Source organism: Gorilla gorilla, chromosome 1 (assembly GCF_029281585.2).
Source record: "Gorilla gorilla gorilla isolate KB3781 chromosome 1, NHGRI_mGorGor1-v2.1_pri, whole genome shotgun sequence".
NCBI classification, from domain to species: domain Eukaryota; kingdom Metazoa; phylum Chordata; class Mammalia; order Primates; family Hominidae; genus Gorilla; species Gorilla gorilla.
Window position 1 is genome coordinate 13948208 of NC_073224.2, and position 16146 is coordinate 13964353.

Sequence of the window (16146 nt, forward strand, 5' to 3'; positions counted from 1 at the left end):
TTGTGTTGAGTAGTAGATTCATGGCTACTTATTATTATTATTATTAATAAACAAACAAACAAGGAAGTAAAAGTGTTTTCTCCAAGACCAGTCATAATAGTGTGTAATGAAATAGAGCTTGTATAAATATGATCCCAATTCTGTGTAACGGAGGTTCAAATAAATTTAAAGAAAAAATACAATGGTAGGTGTTATGTCAGTTCAGCCAGAAGGGGTAGTAATGTGCGTGGCTAACAATATAGCTTTCAGACTGTAATTTTCTTTCCCCTCTCACTTTCTGTAAAAAGTGCTTAATTGGGAATAACTGTCAGTGCCATCTTGAGTTGTTAAGCTGGCAGGAAGGACTAAGACAGAAATATATAAGTGGAAAGAAAATGTGGTGTGGAAAGCATGCTAAGTGCACCACAAACTCTTGGTTAAGGCACAGCTGGGTTCCTGAGCATAAATAGTGAAGGAGGTTAGCATAGGAGAGAAGAAATTGGGCAGGGTTAGACAGCTGGGAGAAACAAAATGATTTTTTGATTCTGGTTCTGAGGGTAAAGCCTTAATAGAGACAGGACTGTTCCCAGTAAGGACATGAACAATTATGAAAAGTTTCTGTATTTGTTTCGAAGCACCAAACGTTCACGATAGTGAGATGTTTGCTCACAAAATAATTTTGCAAATTAAACATTTTTATGAATAAGCAGTCTAGCCTGTTTGTGTGTACAAGACTTTGAGGACATTCCTTGGTTACATAATTATGGATTTACCCAATTTATCATTATCTCGCTTCTCCACTTTCTTCTTCTGTCTCGTCATACTTCCTTATTGACAGGTCATGTGCTGTATAGGGATGCCTAACCTACCACTTAAAAATATTATTTGAATATTTCCTTTCTATAAATGTTGAGGTATGCTTCTCCAGTCTTCCGTTGCTGAGCTTTTCTGTCAGTTCCCATGTGACCCCTCTAGCAGCAATTGTTCAAGTAGCCAATGATCATGAGAAAACTGTAAACCATTTAAATTTATAAATGCTGACCCTTGAATCTTACATTGAACTGATAAGCAACAAAAAAATAAAAAGAAAGAAGGGAAAAACTGTGATCCTATTAGGAAGAGGAAACAGGATTATAAAAATTCCATACATTTTATGTCTTTTGATATAATATATTTGAAATTAATCTGATAGTGCAATATTAAACATGTGTCAACTACTTTTGACTTAATGAAGCGTATAACACCTTCCCTAATCCTTAAGAATCATGAATGTTTCTGAGTTTTCTGCCTATCTAACTTTTAAAAAGCTTGTTAATAGTGTTGAAATCCATATTTGGTCATGAAACTATAGTTTGATGTCTCAAGAATTTGATCTTTGGGTATATCAATGCAATGAGAAGAATCAGACTGTTAACTCTACTTACAATGCTATAAGCACATCAGTGTCTTCATACTTTGTTAGTAAATATTACATCTTCCAGAATTGCATATGTTATGCCAAATATTGTTTTATTATTTAATCCTTACCCTGAGTTCTCTAATCTGTGTCATCTGGAATTGTTCTCTAAAGCCAAGCAGTGGTCTTGATTTTCCCTCTTATGAGAAGGTGAATGATGCACATTCCTGAGTGCTCTTAAGAAAATTTATGACTTTTACTCTAGTCTTGATCTTCGTCCCGAACTCCATCTGTGACTACTGAACCTGTCTATAGGCATCTCCCTCTCAACATAGCTAAAATTTGACTTATTCCCGTTCCTCAACCCTCTCATTCTCCTTCTTCTGTATTCTGTATTCCATAAACTTTCTTCCTCCTTATATATTTCATGTCTTAGAGAATAGCAATTGCACTCACTAATTCACCCAACCAGGGTAGCTCGGTGAATATTTAACACCCCTCTCTACGTACCAGTATACATGAAATTAGGCAATACGTCCTATTGATTGTTCCTCTTCAGTGTCTCTCACAACAGATCTTCTGCTACCCACAGCTCTGTCCTTACATGGGGCCCTCATTTGCTTTTACCAGGCTACTGCAACAGTTTTCTAATAACCCTCTTTCCCCAGTCTGTATGCATTCAATCTGTACTCTGCACTAGAACTAGTCATCTTCTTTTTATTTTCTTTTTAGACAGGGTCTTGTTCTGTCACCCAGGCAGGCATGCAAGGCTGAGATCATAGTTCACTGCAACCTTGAACTCCTGGGCTCAAGTGATCTCCTGCCTTGGCCTCCCAAGTAGCTGTAATTACAGGTGTGCTGCTATGCCTGGCTAATTTTTTTTAATTTTTGTAGAGACAGGATCTTGCTATGTTGCCAAGGCTGGTCTCAAACCCCTGGGTTCATGTGATCCTTCTGCCTCGGCCCCCCAAAGAGCTGAGATTATAGGCATGAGCCATCATGCCCAATCACTAATTATCTTCTAAATAAGACATTGAATGATTATTTTTGTCTTACAGTTGTTTATTAGCTCCTTATCTTTTCAGGAAAAAATTCCAAATTTTCAACATGACATAATAGATTCTTACATGTGATCCCAACCTCTTTCTCCAGTTCATTATGCACTATTCTCATGCACTATCTCATGCACTATTCTCTTGCACCATCTGTAATAGGCATACTAAATTTACTGTATGTTTTCTGAATATGCCATGCACTTTTATTCTTCCATGCCTTTGAATACTATCCTTCCCTGCCTTATATTCAGTTTTTGGAAAATGCCTACCTTTCCTTTAAGACTCATATCCTCAGTGTAGTTTTTCCTGATACCTCTACTCCTCCAAAAGACTTGTTTGCCTTTTCTTCTGTAATTATATATATATATGTATATAGATGTGTTTTAATGTCTCAAGTACATTGAATTATTTATTTATAGTCTTGTCTGACTTCCACCAGGCAGTAAATTCCCAGAGAGGAATAATATTTGTATGGCTTGTATTTTGTCTTTTTATCTCTGATATAAACCACAAATTCTAATGAATTAGAAAATACAGGTAAATGTGAAGAAAAAAGTAATTTGTCACAATTTTACCACCAATGGCAACCAATATTAACATTTTCTATGTATATAAAATACATGATATTTCTTTTGAAAATGGTAACAGGTTGTATATTTTCTTTCATAATTTCTTTCAAAAAATGAAAAGTGTACTCTAAATACATTTCCATGTCAAAAGATGTCTGAAGTAAAACCATTTAATACTTGCATTACATTTGATTGTAGGCAGTGTGCTTATATTTGGATATTCAAGTTATTTTAATTCTTTAGCATTATAGACAATTGTATGACGCATACATGTTTCTTTTGATAAAATCTCACTAATGAAATGGCCCACCAAAGGGCAATTTTGAATAAAAGAGATTGAAACACTGGCCAATTCTGAGCTCCACACCCTCCTTCTATCTGCCCCGTTGGCTCCTGGGCCTTATTACTAGTGGGGGAATGGAGTAAGGATAACAGGGGAATGAGAAAACAAAGAGGGAAAGAAGAGAGTCTGAAGTGAGCTGGGGAGAGAATATTGATGGTCTAGAGTGTAAGAGAAGCCTGCTCAATCTTCCTTTGTCTTGCTTTTGGAATAACTGCAAAGCACATGAAAGAGATTCAGATTGACTGGGGCAAGATCATTTCAGAAGGTTTTGTTGGGAGTTTTGAATACACTCCAAATTTGATGTTTTTGAGAGCCCACATTAGATTCTATTTGCTTTTAATTTCTCATTGGCTGAAGGACAGTTGTTACTCTGAATGCAATGCCATGCTTAGGCCAGCTTCAAGGGTGAAGTAGCTATTGCTGCTTTCTGGAAATTTTTTTTTTTTTTTTTTTTTTTTTGAGATGGAGTCTCACTCCGTTGCCCAGACTGGAATGCAGTGGCACGATCTCAGCTCACTGCAACCTTTGCCTCCCAGGTTCAAGCAATTCTCCTGCCTCAGCCTCCCGAATAACTGGGACTACAGGCACACACTGCCATGCCTGGCTAATTTTTTTGTGTTTTAGTAGAGATGGGGTTTCACTGTGTTACCCAGACTGGTCTCGAACTCTTGAGCTCAGGCAATCCACCCACATCGGACTCCCAAAGTGCTAGGATTACAGGCCTGAGCCACCGTGCCCAGCCAAATCCCCACTATTTTTAAGACTACAGATGTGTATATTTTCAAGTTGTTTTCCAGGAAAAAAATACCAGCTTAGATTACCATCAACAGTGTATGAGGGTGCTCTTTCTCTTTGAGTAGACAGATAGAGGACTAGAGGAATGCATGAGTGAATATGGACAGAAGGGAAATAATTTGAGAGTATTTTGGAGGAGGATGAGCCAAATGAGAAGGAATGAAAGACACACTCTTTGTAGGACTTAACAAAGTTTGGAGCTGTCTAAAGTTGTTGGTTCCATTCCAGATACTTCCCACCAGATAGCAAATGAAGGAATCTCTGAGGGATGAATTCCCTGAGGTGAGAGTGGGATTTATGAGGCACAGCCACAAAGAAATCCATTCCACCTCTGTTTTTAGAAGGTGCTAGATATGGGCCACTAATGAGAGTTTTTTCATATTTAAGAAGGCTCAGAGCCTATGAAATAGAAAACTGAAACCCAGGTCTAACATGGTGAGGCCCACCAAACAGCCTGCCTTGCTTGCTTTTTATTGCTTACTTCTAGTTGATCTCAAAGCCCGTATAGCTAAAAGTCATGTAGCCAAACAATATACATCTAATCTGTCACTAGCTTCCTTATAGACAACGTCTCTGGCATGTATGTCACTATGGTAATAGTTGCTTAAAGTTTTTGTTTTTGTTTTTGTTTTCAGGAACTAGGCGGACAGCTCTTACCCAATTTAAACTACTTGAAAGAGACCACCAACCCTCTTTCTACCTCGCCCATTGACTCCTGGGCCTTATTACTATGGAGTAAGGATAATAGGAGAATGAGAAAGCAGATAGAAGAAGGAAAGAAGAGAGTTGCAGGCCCTTCAGCTGTGCCTGCACAAATGCCCAAGAAGTGACTTTCTGATACCAGAAGGCCAAAAACCTCACCTTCAGAGCATGCTAATGCCACCATTTTCTGAACATGTGTCCTATGAAGAGTCATGAACCTTGATTATGCATGCTCAGACCACCTATTCATTTTTCCCCACTGCTAATCACCTTTCCCACACCTTAGACCACTCTGCTTCTTTACCCTATAAATATCTCTAAGCCCTATCTTTGGAGAGGTGGATTTGAAAGCTGTTCTTCCATCTCCTTGCTGGGCTGTCCTGTGAATAAAATCTTCTCTTTACTGCAAAACTTGTTGATATGGTTTGGTTGTGTCCCCACCCAAATCTCATCTTGAATTGTAGCTTCCATAATCCTCATGTGTTGTGGGAGGGACCCAGTGGGAGGTAATTGAATCATGGGATTGGGTCTTTCCCATGCTGTTCTCGTGATAGTGAATGAGTCTCATGAAATCTGATGATTTTATAAAGGAGAGTTCCCCTGCATGCCGTCTCTTGCCTGCCACCATGTAAGACATGCCTTTTGCCTTTCACCATCATCATGAGACCTCCCCAGTCACGTGGAACTGTGAGTCCATTAAACCTCTTTTTCTTTATAAATCGCCCAGTCTCAGGTAGGTCTTTATCAGCAACATGAAAACGGATTAATACAGTTGTTATCTCAGTAACTGACTTACTGCATGCTGGGCAAAACAAGCATAGTTTGGTATCAAAACAAGAGTAGAGCGAATAGAGCTTAGTTTATTTTCACATTGATAAAATAATAACAATAAAGGTTAACAGTAATTATGTCTTTTTCATGGTATAGCTCATTAATATTTGCAAAAAATATAAAGTACGCACTTGAATCAAATTCTATGTAGAGCTCAACCCAGGATTATAAGCCATTTGATGGTTCATATGCACTGAGGACGTTTACTTCGGGGAAAGTGAAAATTCTGGGTGACATTTGATTTCTTTTTTTAGAAAGGAGTAGGTTGAGAACAAAGCTAGAGATCTGTGAGTGAGAAAGTGTGAAAAAGAAGCAGTAGAATTTTAGTGTTAAAAGACTAGCAATCTAGTTTTAGCCCAAGAGGAAGAAACTGAGACCCATAGGGTAAGATTTCCTGAGTGTCCAGCTGGTTGCAAACTCTGCTATTCCCAGTCCCCTCAATGAATAATGCTTTTTCCATCCCATGAAGCTGAGTGAAGAGTAAGTGGTGAGGTGGAAAAATCCTAAGAAGAACAGAACAGAAACACCATTTGGGGACAGTTTGGCATCAAGACCATTTTGAGCCTATAAATCCATGACAGGATTTAACATCTATAGCTGTGAGACATAAACTCTCATAGAGTCAAGGTCAAGTTGCCTCAAAAGCAATTTCATCAGCAGAGGCCACTGACTTGACTTGAATTCCAGGGGGCAGGGCACAATTATCAACAATAAGTCAAAATATGTACAAATCTCCTCACCCTCTAAATACTACTAAATGGAGAACTTTCCTGGGTCAAACATAGGGAGAGTAGATCACAAAGCTCTCTACAGTGGGGTTTCTTTTTTGCAGAAAGGAACAGAAGAAATATTTGAATGATATCCTAAAATACATCTCCAAAATACATGCTAGAATAGTGGACATACATTGCAACAGCAGGAGTCAGCTGAGACTGGAATGCTTAATAGCCCTCTTAGCCAAGGCTCTTGGCTTCAGTCAAAAAATGATGTCTTGAGTAGCTTTAGCTGTCACTGAAATGGTGCCTTTTTGCTCTGATCACTTTCGTCATAGCTGTAAACACTGAAAACAGTTATCAAAAGCAGTATTTTCTGAGTCTTAAGGACTGAATTCAGATGTGGATTAAGGACACTTGTTTAGGTTAGATGGCCTTTGTTTACTTCTCTGGCTTGTCTACTTCTCTCTCACTTCATAAAGAAAAGAAAACATACCACTCTAACATGAAGTAAGGCAGTTTGTATGGCAGTTTTTTTGTAATGCAGGTTTTTTTTTGAAATGATGTGCTACAATTGAAAAGCTACACTATAGAACTCCTTCCAGCATGCAAAATTGAGATTATTTTCCAAATCCTTTTTTAAGTTACTCACTGAAAGGACTACATTCCTCATGACATAATTGTGTTAAAAAAAACTATTTTTAAAAATTTCCCATAACTTCTAAAAGAGTGATTCTCCACTTTGTTCTGAAATCAAACTCATGCACAGAAAATATTTTAGTGTGGTTCAGATTATAAGGCACTGGGAAACCTTTATAAAGGTAGCAGGAGCCAAAGATAAAATAATCTTTAGATCTACGAAGTAAAAAGCTTCTATGGGGAATAAACTATGCATGACAAAATTTTAATAGAAGGCAGCATTTGATAATGACAAACAAAGCCCTGTGGGCATTTAAAGAGAGGAGAAGCCTTCGCAGGTTGATTGTCCTGCAATTACCTTCTGGAACTAGCAGGAGGTAATCCCATTGGCTGGAGAAGGGATGGGGGACTTGTAATTCACACAAGGAGGAAAATATCAGTCAATACAGTGGTCTTTCTAAATATTTAGGTCAATGTTCTTGAAATGCTATTTTAACATCTTTTCCCACTTGTTTTTCAATATTTAAACTTTTCCTGGTTTATGATTATGGTTTAGTTTCTTTTACCTTTTGTTTCTCATTAGGAATTTCTTTACTGGTTTGTTGATCTCTTTGACTGAACATGTCTTCAAAGAAAGGAAATCAATTGGTTTAACCCAAGATCAGATGATCACTACATCAGAGCAAGAACAACTTCTCAGGGTGACTTTTCATTAGGCAAGGTTACTAGACATGGTAAGCTACCACTGATAAGAATTGAGGGAAGTTCACTATATTTTTTGGATGTCTAAGTAAAGGCTCTCAACTCTTATTTTTTTTTCTAGGGGTCAGGGGAGAGCCTTTAATGTGTTAGACATTATAAGGTACTGGGATATGGTTTATGGAAAGGAGGAGGTAGGAAGGGAGGGTGGAAAAAAAAAACAGAAGAAGATGGGCAAAAATGTAATCTTGTCCTCTATGTAAAGACATTAACCTTCTTGAATTGCTCTATTTAGTCAATACTTTTAAAAATAATTTTCTCAATATTCAAACATGCATCTGTTATTATTTTTTCACCTTTATATCATTAAGTTTTCTCATTCCTCTCATTTATTCATCCACCCAATACTTAATGTTAGGCATAATTCCAGCCTCTGGAATACATTGGTTAATAAGAGTTTATATCCTAGTTGGAGTAGATATCTAAGAAACAGGTTAAAAAAAAAACCCCAAAGTGTGTAATTTCCGATACTGGTAGATAAGATTAACAAATAAAAAGGGAAAGGGGTGAAGCCAGAAAGGCAGATAGGCTCAGTTCAGACAAGACCTTTGGTAAAGAGTTTGGGTTTTATTTTATTTGTAATGGGAGATCATTGGAAGATTTCAAGCAGGGGATGATAATGATCAGACTCATGTTTTAAAAGGGTGTTTCTGGCTGTGGTGTGTAGTATGGACTATAAGGGAAGAGGAGTTAAAGCTGGGAGACTAATTTGGAGCTTCTTGCAGGAATAAGGATGGCGGATGATAATGGCTTGGGCCAGGATGGTTGTAATGGCTAGAATTTAAATGTATTTTGGATATAGAGCCTCAAGGCTTACTGATGGAGTGAAAGAAGAATAAGCGTTTGCACAAAATGACAAAAGGAATCAAACATGATGCCTAAGCATGGACTTGAGCAATAGGATGGATAGAATTCTTTTGCAGAGGAATTTTAGTTGCTTCCTAATACACAAGTAGTAATTTTTGTCTCCTATTTTCCAGCATATGTATGACGTGGTTACATGATGACGATCTCATGTTATTCAGGGAGAAATCCATGGATGACACCCACATTTTTATACCCCCCAAAACCATATATACAATCACATATTTGTTATCTCTCCCTTGGATTTCTAAGAGACAATTTTTAAAATGAGACATCACTGCTGCCACCTTAGTCCAAGTCTTGAACTAACGTAACAGCCTCCTAACTGGTCTATCTCGTCTTCTTAAAATGTTCCTAGTCATTCTCCACATAATGGTCCAAGGGACCTTTTAAAATCACAACTTAATTTCTTGCCTAAAATCCTCCAATAGTTTCCCATTGTAATTTGAACAAAATCTGATCTTCTTGCCTGGACCTCTAAGATCCTACAAGATCTGGTCTGTCAGCTTCTCTGGCCTCATCAGCTACTCTTCTCTGGCCTCATGCAGTTCCTGCCTTTCTTTCTGCTCCTTGAACTTGGGCAGCTCATTATTGCCCGAGGGTTTCTCTTCCTGCTGTTCCCTCTGCCTGAAATGCTCTTTCTCAAGATCTTCACATAGTTAGTTCTATCTGATCATTCAGGTCTCTGGTCACATGTCCCTTCAGCAGAGCGGCTGTCCCTGACCACATTGTAAACAGGTACTCCCAAAGATACTCTCTACAGCATTACCCTGTTTTCATTTCTTTCATAGTGCTTCTCTTTAACTGAAGTTATCTTATCTGTTTTCTTCTTCCTTGTCTTTTTCTTCTCTGGAATTCTCACCCTCACATCCCTACTACCTAAAACAATATTGGTACATAGTAAGTAATCAGATTTTGTTGAACACATGAATTCTCATTTTGTGCAACATTTTGATAGGACAGATTGGACACAAGCCTAGTGTGAAGCAGTGACGACACATGTCCCAACCAGTGACCGACACATCATGTCATAGCGTTTCTAAATGAAAATTTAGAATCAGAAATATTAAAAGAACTGTTCTAGCACTTTGGGGAAAAGACACTAAGGAAGGCAGAACAAAAGACAGCATATACTGTATAAATACATGTGTGGCATAAAATATACCATCTATATTCAGCCTAGAACAGTGTTACGCCCTCAATACATTTTTTGTTGAGTGGATATATGAATAATTAATGAAAAGTCTCCAAATGATTTGACCAAAGGTGATAGGGAAATGATTTAACCTTGACTCACTGGGATGTTTGTATTCTGAAACGGAAATTCTGCTGAGAGGGGAAGAAGCAAAGTTGAATGGAAGCAGACCCATGTTAAACAGAACTACCTTTGGCACCATAACTATGAAAGCCCAGAGTGACCTCTCCTTCCGTCTTGCTAGGTGTGGGGCAAGCCCCAGCACCTTTATGTCACGTGCTCAGTGAGAGGTGAACACCTCACTCCACTGTCTTAGGTGCTCCACTGGAAGAGTCAAGCAAGTCAGGCGACCACATAAATCTTATTCCCAATTACTCATATAACTAGTGAACATTCAACATGATACTTTGACGTTAGCTTCATGTTTCTTGACCCTTTTATTCTCATTAGACAGCATTAACTGAGTTATTAAACAAGCGGAACAAATGTTTTTACTAAAATGAATATTGAGACTAATTCCTGTTCCTAAAAACATAGCCAATTTGGGGATAAAATCAAATTCAATTTGCATTATTTTTGCTTTTTAACAAATTCTAAACCAAAATGATGAGGGAAAACAGAAACCTTTGTATTTAATGGCTATAAAATACCTTTCCTGAAAAAGAACAGATTAAAACTCATACCATATTAAATCTATGAAAATAAAAATATTAAAAAATAAACAAAATAGCTGTATTTAAATATCAGAGAAGTTTTCACAAGAAAATTAACAATTTGCAGAAGTGACGAATAATAATCATTACGAGTAATAATAGTTAATATAATACCACCAACAATAGTAATCCATCTGAAAATTCTTACCAAGCCACCACCAATGACAGCTACTTTTTTCCTTTGAATGACAGATGAGTCCATAACTGCTGAAGTATTTTTCACAATTATTGTTGCTTCTGTCACTGAGTGGCACTGATTTCTGTGTCTCCTACACACTGGTTTCTCTGAGTTTTTATACTGCCCCAAGCCTAGTGCATTCATGAGCCAGCGGCAATGTTTAGTCAGGGCTAATTTCCCTTGACAGTATTAACCCATTAGTTGGTCAAAGTACAATCAGCTCGGCTGTAAGAAAAAATAAATTCATTACAATAACCAAATTTTTAAAAAAATCCATCCAATTGGAGACACTCTATTTTTTCTATCTTCTGTGTAAGACACAGAAATTTTTAAGCAGTCTTGTGGCTTTTCTTCTTTTTCTACAGCATATATTCTTAGTTTCGTTTTCATTCATGATTAACCATGAATGGAACCCTTCTCATCTGAAGTCCAAAAACATCTTATACCTCCCTTAGAGAGTAAGATGACATGGTTTCATAATTCATCTGTGGATCATTTTTGTGATTAAGACCAATCAAAAATTTCATCTAAAGGGTCCTCATGGATTGTTTTTAACAGGCTCTACCAGGGAAAATTTTCTGCAAGGTCTTAATATTCTCCTGATCAACATTTTGAATTGTGTAACTGACCATACTTCCCCCTTTTTTTTTTTCAGCCCAGATGCTAGAAAATTTAGAATTTAATTTTAGAATCGAAAATCTAGAATCTAATTACCACTAGGGGAGATGACTGACACAATGCTTCTGTAAACTCATTCCTGACTTCATATTATCTATTCACTTTTTTGTCTTTTTCACTCTGTTTTAAATGTTATACTTTTGTGTATGATTTGCGAATTGCAATTGTTTTCTGGAACATGATGTGGTGTAATGTAAAATAAGAACATAAATGAAGTTGTTTCTTCACTTCCTGTTAAGCACATAAAGAATTCAGAACATGTTTTCCCCTGGTTAGGAACTAGAGTTAAATGGCATTCAATAGTGACCCCTTGTGGATAAGCATGATTAGGTATTTTATTTATTTTGAATAGGTAATAAATTAACATGGTATGAAATTAAAAAGACACAAAAGAGTACACAGTGAATAGTAATCCTGCTAACCTTGACCCTTGGCCACCTATTCCTCCTGCCCAAAGACAACAACTGTTTTGGTGTGTGGGTCACCATATTCTTCTATACGTTGATTATGTCTTTCTTGTTCTTTCCTTGTTTCCTATCTTCTCCCTCTCTCTCCTTTTCTCTCTCTTTCACTCTCTCATTCCCTTCCTTCTTTTCTTTTTAAACATACATTTAAAAACTTTTTCCACATCATATTTCTCACTTTACAACATATAGCTTGAGAATTCTTCAATATCAATATGTAGAGAATATGTATCAATTCCTCAATATCAATATGTATCATTGTTAAAAAATCTTTTAAAAATTATGAACTATAGCACAAATGAACAGTATAATAAGTTACTGTAAAGCAAGTATCCATGTAACTACCATTTAGGTGCAGAGAGAGAATATTGCCAGAATCCGAGAAGTCTAACGTGCCCGCTGTTAATCACCCCTCCTTCATAGAGGTAAGTGCCATACCAACTTTCTTTGCTTTTATGTATGATTGTACCATGATAGATGCATCCCTAAAATAGTTTAGTGTTAACTTTTTTGAACTTTCCTATAAATGAACTTATACTGTTTATTTTTTTACAACTTGCTTCTTTTTCTCAATATTATATCTCTTAAGATCCATTTGTGTTGTTGCATGTTTTTCCAGTTCGTTCATTTTTATCGTCATATATTATTTGTCCATTGTACTGTTGATGGACATTTGGGGTGTTTCCAAATTTTTAATATCATGAATAATGGTGTTGCCATGAACACTCTTGTGTATACAATGTCATGTACATATGTATGAGTATCTCTAGGTTTCATATGCTGTTTATGCTTTTTTGTTTGCTTTTTGTTTTTTGGTTTTTTTTGAGATGGAGTCTCACTCTGTCACCCAGGCTGGAGTGCAATGGTGCAATCTCGGCTCACTGCAACCTCTGCCTCCCAGGTTCAACTGATTCTCCTGCCTCAGCCTCTCGAGTAGCTGGGATTACAGTTGCCTGCTACCACGCCTAGCTAATTTTTGTATTTTTTCGGTAGAGATGGGGTTTCACCATGTTGACTAGGCTGGTCTTGAACTCGGCCTCAAGTGGTCCACCCGCCTCAGCCTCCCAAAGTGCTGGAATTACAGATGTGAGTGACTGCACCCAGCCATGTTTATGCATATTTTTAACCTTTCTGAATAAACGAAAGTTACATTCCAAAGTAGTGCATTAGCTTTTACTTAACACAATGTGTAAAATTTGTCTTCTGCTGTATCCTCACCAATGTATGTATTGCCAAGAATTTTTAATTTTTGCCAGTCTGGTAGATGTGCTTTATATTTCATTGTTCTTTTAATTTGCAGTCCTTTGATTATCAGTGAAGTTGAGCACATTTTTACCTGTTCATTCACAACTTCTTTTTCTTCTGCTGTATAGGTAGTGTTAATTTTTGGGGGGGGAGGGTGGGAATTTTTTTTTCCTTTTTTGAGTCCCATTGCATATGAACTTTAGTACTTAGATATGTCACAAATAACATTTCATTCACTCTATGGCTTGTCTTTTTGTTTTCCTAGTGGTGTCTTTTGATGAAAGAATATTCTTCATTTAATACATTCTTTTCCCTTGTGGTTAGAGTTTTTCATGTCATGTTTTATCACTTTTTTTGTATAATCTTGAGGTCATGAGGATATTCTTCCATGTTGACTTCTAAAATAGTTATAATTTACCTTTCATTTTTAGGTCTATGATCAACATGGAGTTAGTTTTTTTGTTTTTGGAATGCTGTGATATAGATGTCAAAATTTTATTTGTTTTCCAAATGAATACCCAATATTCCCTGTACCAATAAATGAGAAGACTCTCCTTTTCCCGCATTGCCTTTGGTGTAGGTCCAGTGTTCATATATGTGTGGGTCTCGTTCCAGGTTTCTATTCTATTTCATTCCATATAGTCTATACTGCCCGTACTATACCTACTAATGCCAGTTCCAAAGCCAAATTACAATAGCTTTAATACAATCCTTAATATCTTCATCAATTCACCCACCTTGTCCTTCATTAATAATGTATTGATTATTCTTGGTGCTTTGTATTTCCATCTGTTTTAGAATCAGCCTGTTAATTCCATTTTAAAAATCCCTAAAATAAAAATATGGTTTGGATTTTTGACTGGGATTGCTTTGAAGTTATACATCTATCTGGAAAGAATAACTATTTTGACTACTGCGTCTTTCCATTCAGAATATGATATGCCCCTCCCCACCATCTGTTTGTCATCTCCAAGGCTTACAAAGTTATATTCTTTCCCTGTAGAGGTTTGATCCCCTATTATTATGTTTAGGTAATTGATTTTTTAAATTTTATTGTAAATAATATCTTTTATTTCATTTTCTACTATTAATAGTATTTAGAAACACATTATTTTCCATTTTGTGAGCTTGTATCCAGCAGCATTGCAAAAGTTATTAATTCTATTCACTTTGTCTGTAGATTTTTTTGATTTTTGTTTTCACCCAATCACAATGATAGTCCCTTCCTTCCTTCTTTCCTTCCTTCCTTCATTCCTTTTTGTCTTTCTTTCCTGTTGACTGAATGGTGGATTTTTCCCTTCACCACAATCATGGTAGTTTCTCTCTCTCTCTCTCTCTCTCTCTCTCCCCCCTGCTACTGACTGATTGAATGATTCCTTCCATGCTGGCTAGTACCTCCAGTACAGGGTGGAATAGAGGTTTATTTCTTAAGTTCCAAATGCATGGGACATCCTAGTTTTCTTATTGTTATTGGTTTTTAGCAAAATTCCAGTGAGGCCAGCTAATATGTGCTATAGATTTTCAAACATGTGAAACTGGTTAAGACTCATTGTATGGCCATAAGGTGGTAAATTTGTGTAAATGCTTTGTATGTACTTGAAATATATATATATATATTTCAAGTATTTCAGAATATATATATATATTCTGAAATTAATGTATATATTTTCCTATACATATCCATTAGGTCAAGTTTATTAATCATGTGTTCAAAACTTTTGTATTCTCGCTAACTTTTGGTATGCATGTTTTGTCAATTGCTGAAAAAGGTATGTTAAATAATCTCACGCTGTGATTGGTATTTGTCTGTTTCTTCAGCATTCCTATCTATATGGAACAATCCACATTTAAAGCTGCTATCCATTACTGGTAAACTAAAGCTTTTATTATTATGAAGCAAATAATTATTTTTGCCTTAAACTTTATTTGATAGTACTATTAGCTTTTATATTTAGGTTAGCATTTACATATTATATCATTTCCAACCTTTTGGTTTCAACTTTCTTTTATTCTTATGTGGCCTTTGTAAACAGCATTCTGTTGAACGTTTTAAAATCCAGTCTAGTCTTTAATCTTTATCTTTTAACTTGAGTCTTCAGCTTTCTGTCGTTTCACTAAGATGTGTCTACATACAAATTTATTTTTATAGATCCTAGCAGGAAATCATTGGGTTGCTTAATAGAGATTGGTTTCTTCCCTTGTCTCTTATCCTTTAATCTGTATTTTCATTGCTTGTCCTTTTGTGCTTCGCTATGGATAGTTATGTTAATGCATTATGTATTTTAATGTATTATTGAATTTCCCAATTCTTTTTTCTACTGTCTAGTCAGCTGATAAACTCATCCATTATGCTCTTAACTTTGATTATTGCAATTTTTTAGTTCTGGAATTTTTATTTTATTTTTCATATGTACCACAATATTTTTAGTTTCCAGCACCCTTGCCAAAATCCTCAAGTTTATGTTTATTACTTAACATAATAAACATGAATGTCTTACGGTCTGTGTCTGATAATTTCTACTGTGGCTTTGTTTTGATGGTTATTTATCTTTTGTAGATACTTATGTCATCTAATTTCCCTGTGAGCATTTTAAGCTTTGAGTGCTCAAAATGGTAGTTGAAAAAAAAAAAAAACAACTTGTAAGTAGTTTGAGGCTTCAGGCATCAGTGTATTGCTTTAGAGAAGATTAATTTTGCTTCTGCCTTGTGCTTATGGGTGATTCAGCACTCACTCCGTATGCAATATTAGTGAGGTCTGTCTTAGGAATAGCTGTTCCTTTGGTATCTACATAGCCCATATGGGACAAAACTAGAGATCGTCGTGCTACTTGCTCTCTTTAAGCCTAGAAGTTCAAAACCCTTCTCCACAACACATGACACATTTCATTTTCAATGTTATTCATCTGAAAGATGAACTCTCATGGAAGTACTAATATTAGCAGTTTGGGCACAGATATGATAGCCTGAAGTTTACATACAATTCTCTGCTTAATAGCTAGAAACTTACCCTTTTTCTTTGACTCAAAGA

The 16146-nt window shown here is 36.3% G+C and overlaps 1 protein-coding gene across 3 annotated transcripts in view; it reads right to left on the reverse strand.

The window, feature by feature from the left end:
- Positions 1-10977, reverse strand: part of KMO (kynurenine 3-monooxygenase) — a 60282-nt gene extending 49305 nt beyond the window's left edge. For all 3 annotated transcript variants that reach the window (XM_019032211.4, XM_063707287.1, XM_004028664.5), the window contains exon 1: positions 10702-10977. In XM_019032211.4, coding sequence (XP_018887756.4) covers positions 10702-10875 — 174 coding nt within the window. In that variant the 5' untranslated portion in view covers positions 10876-10977. The remainder of the gene's footprint in view (positions 1-10701) is intronic.
- Positions 10978-16146: the final 5169 nt, after the last annotated feature.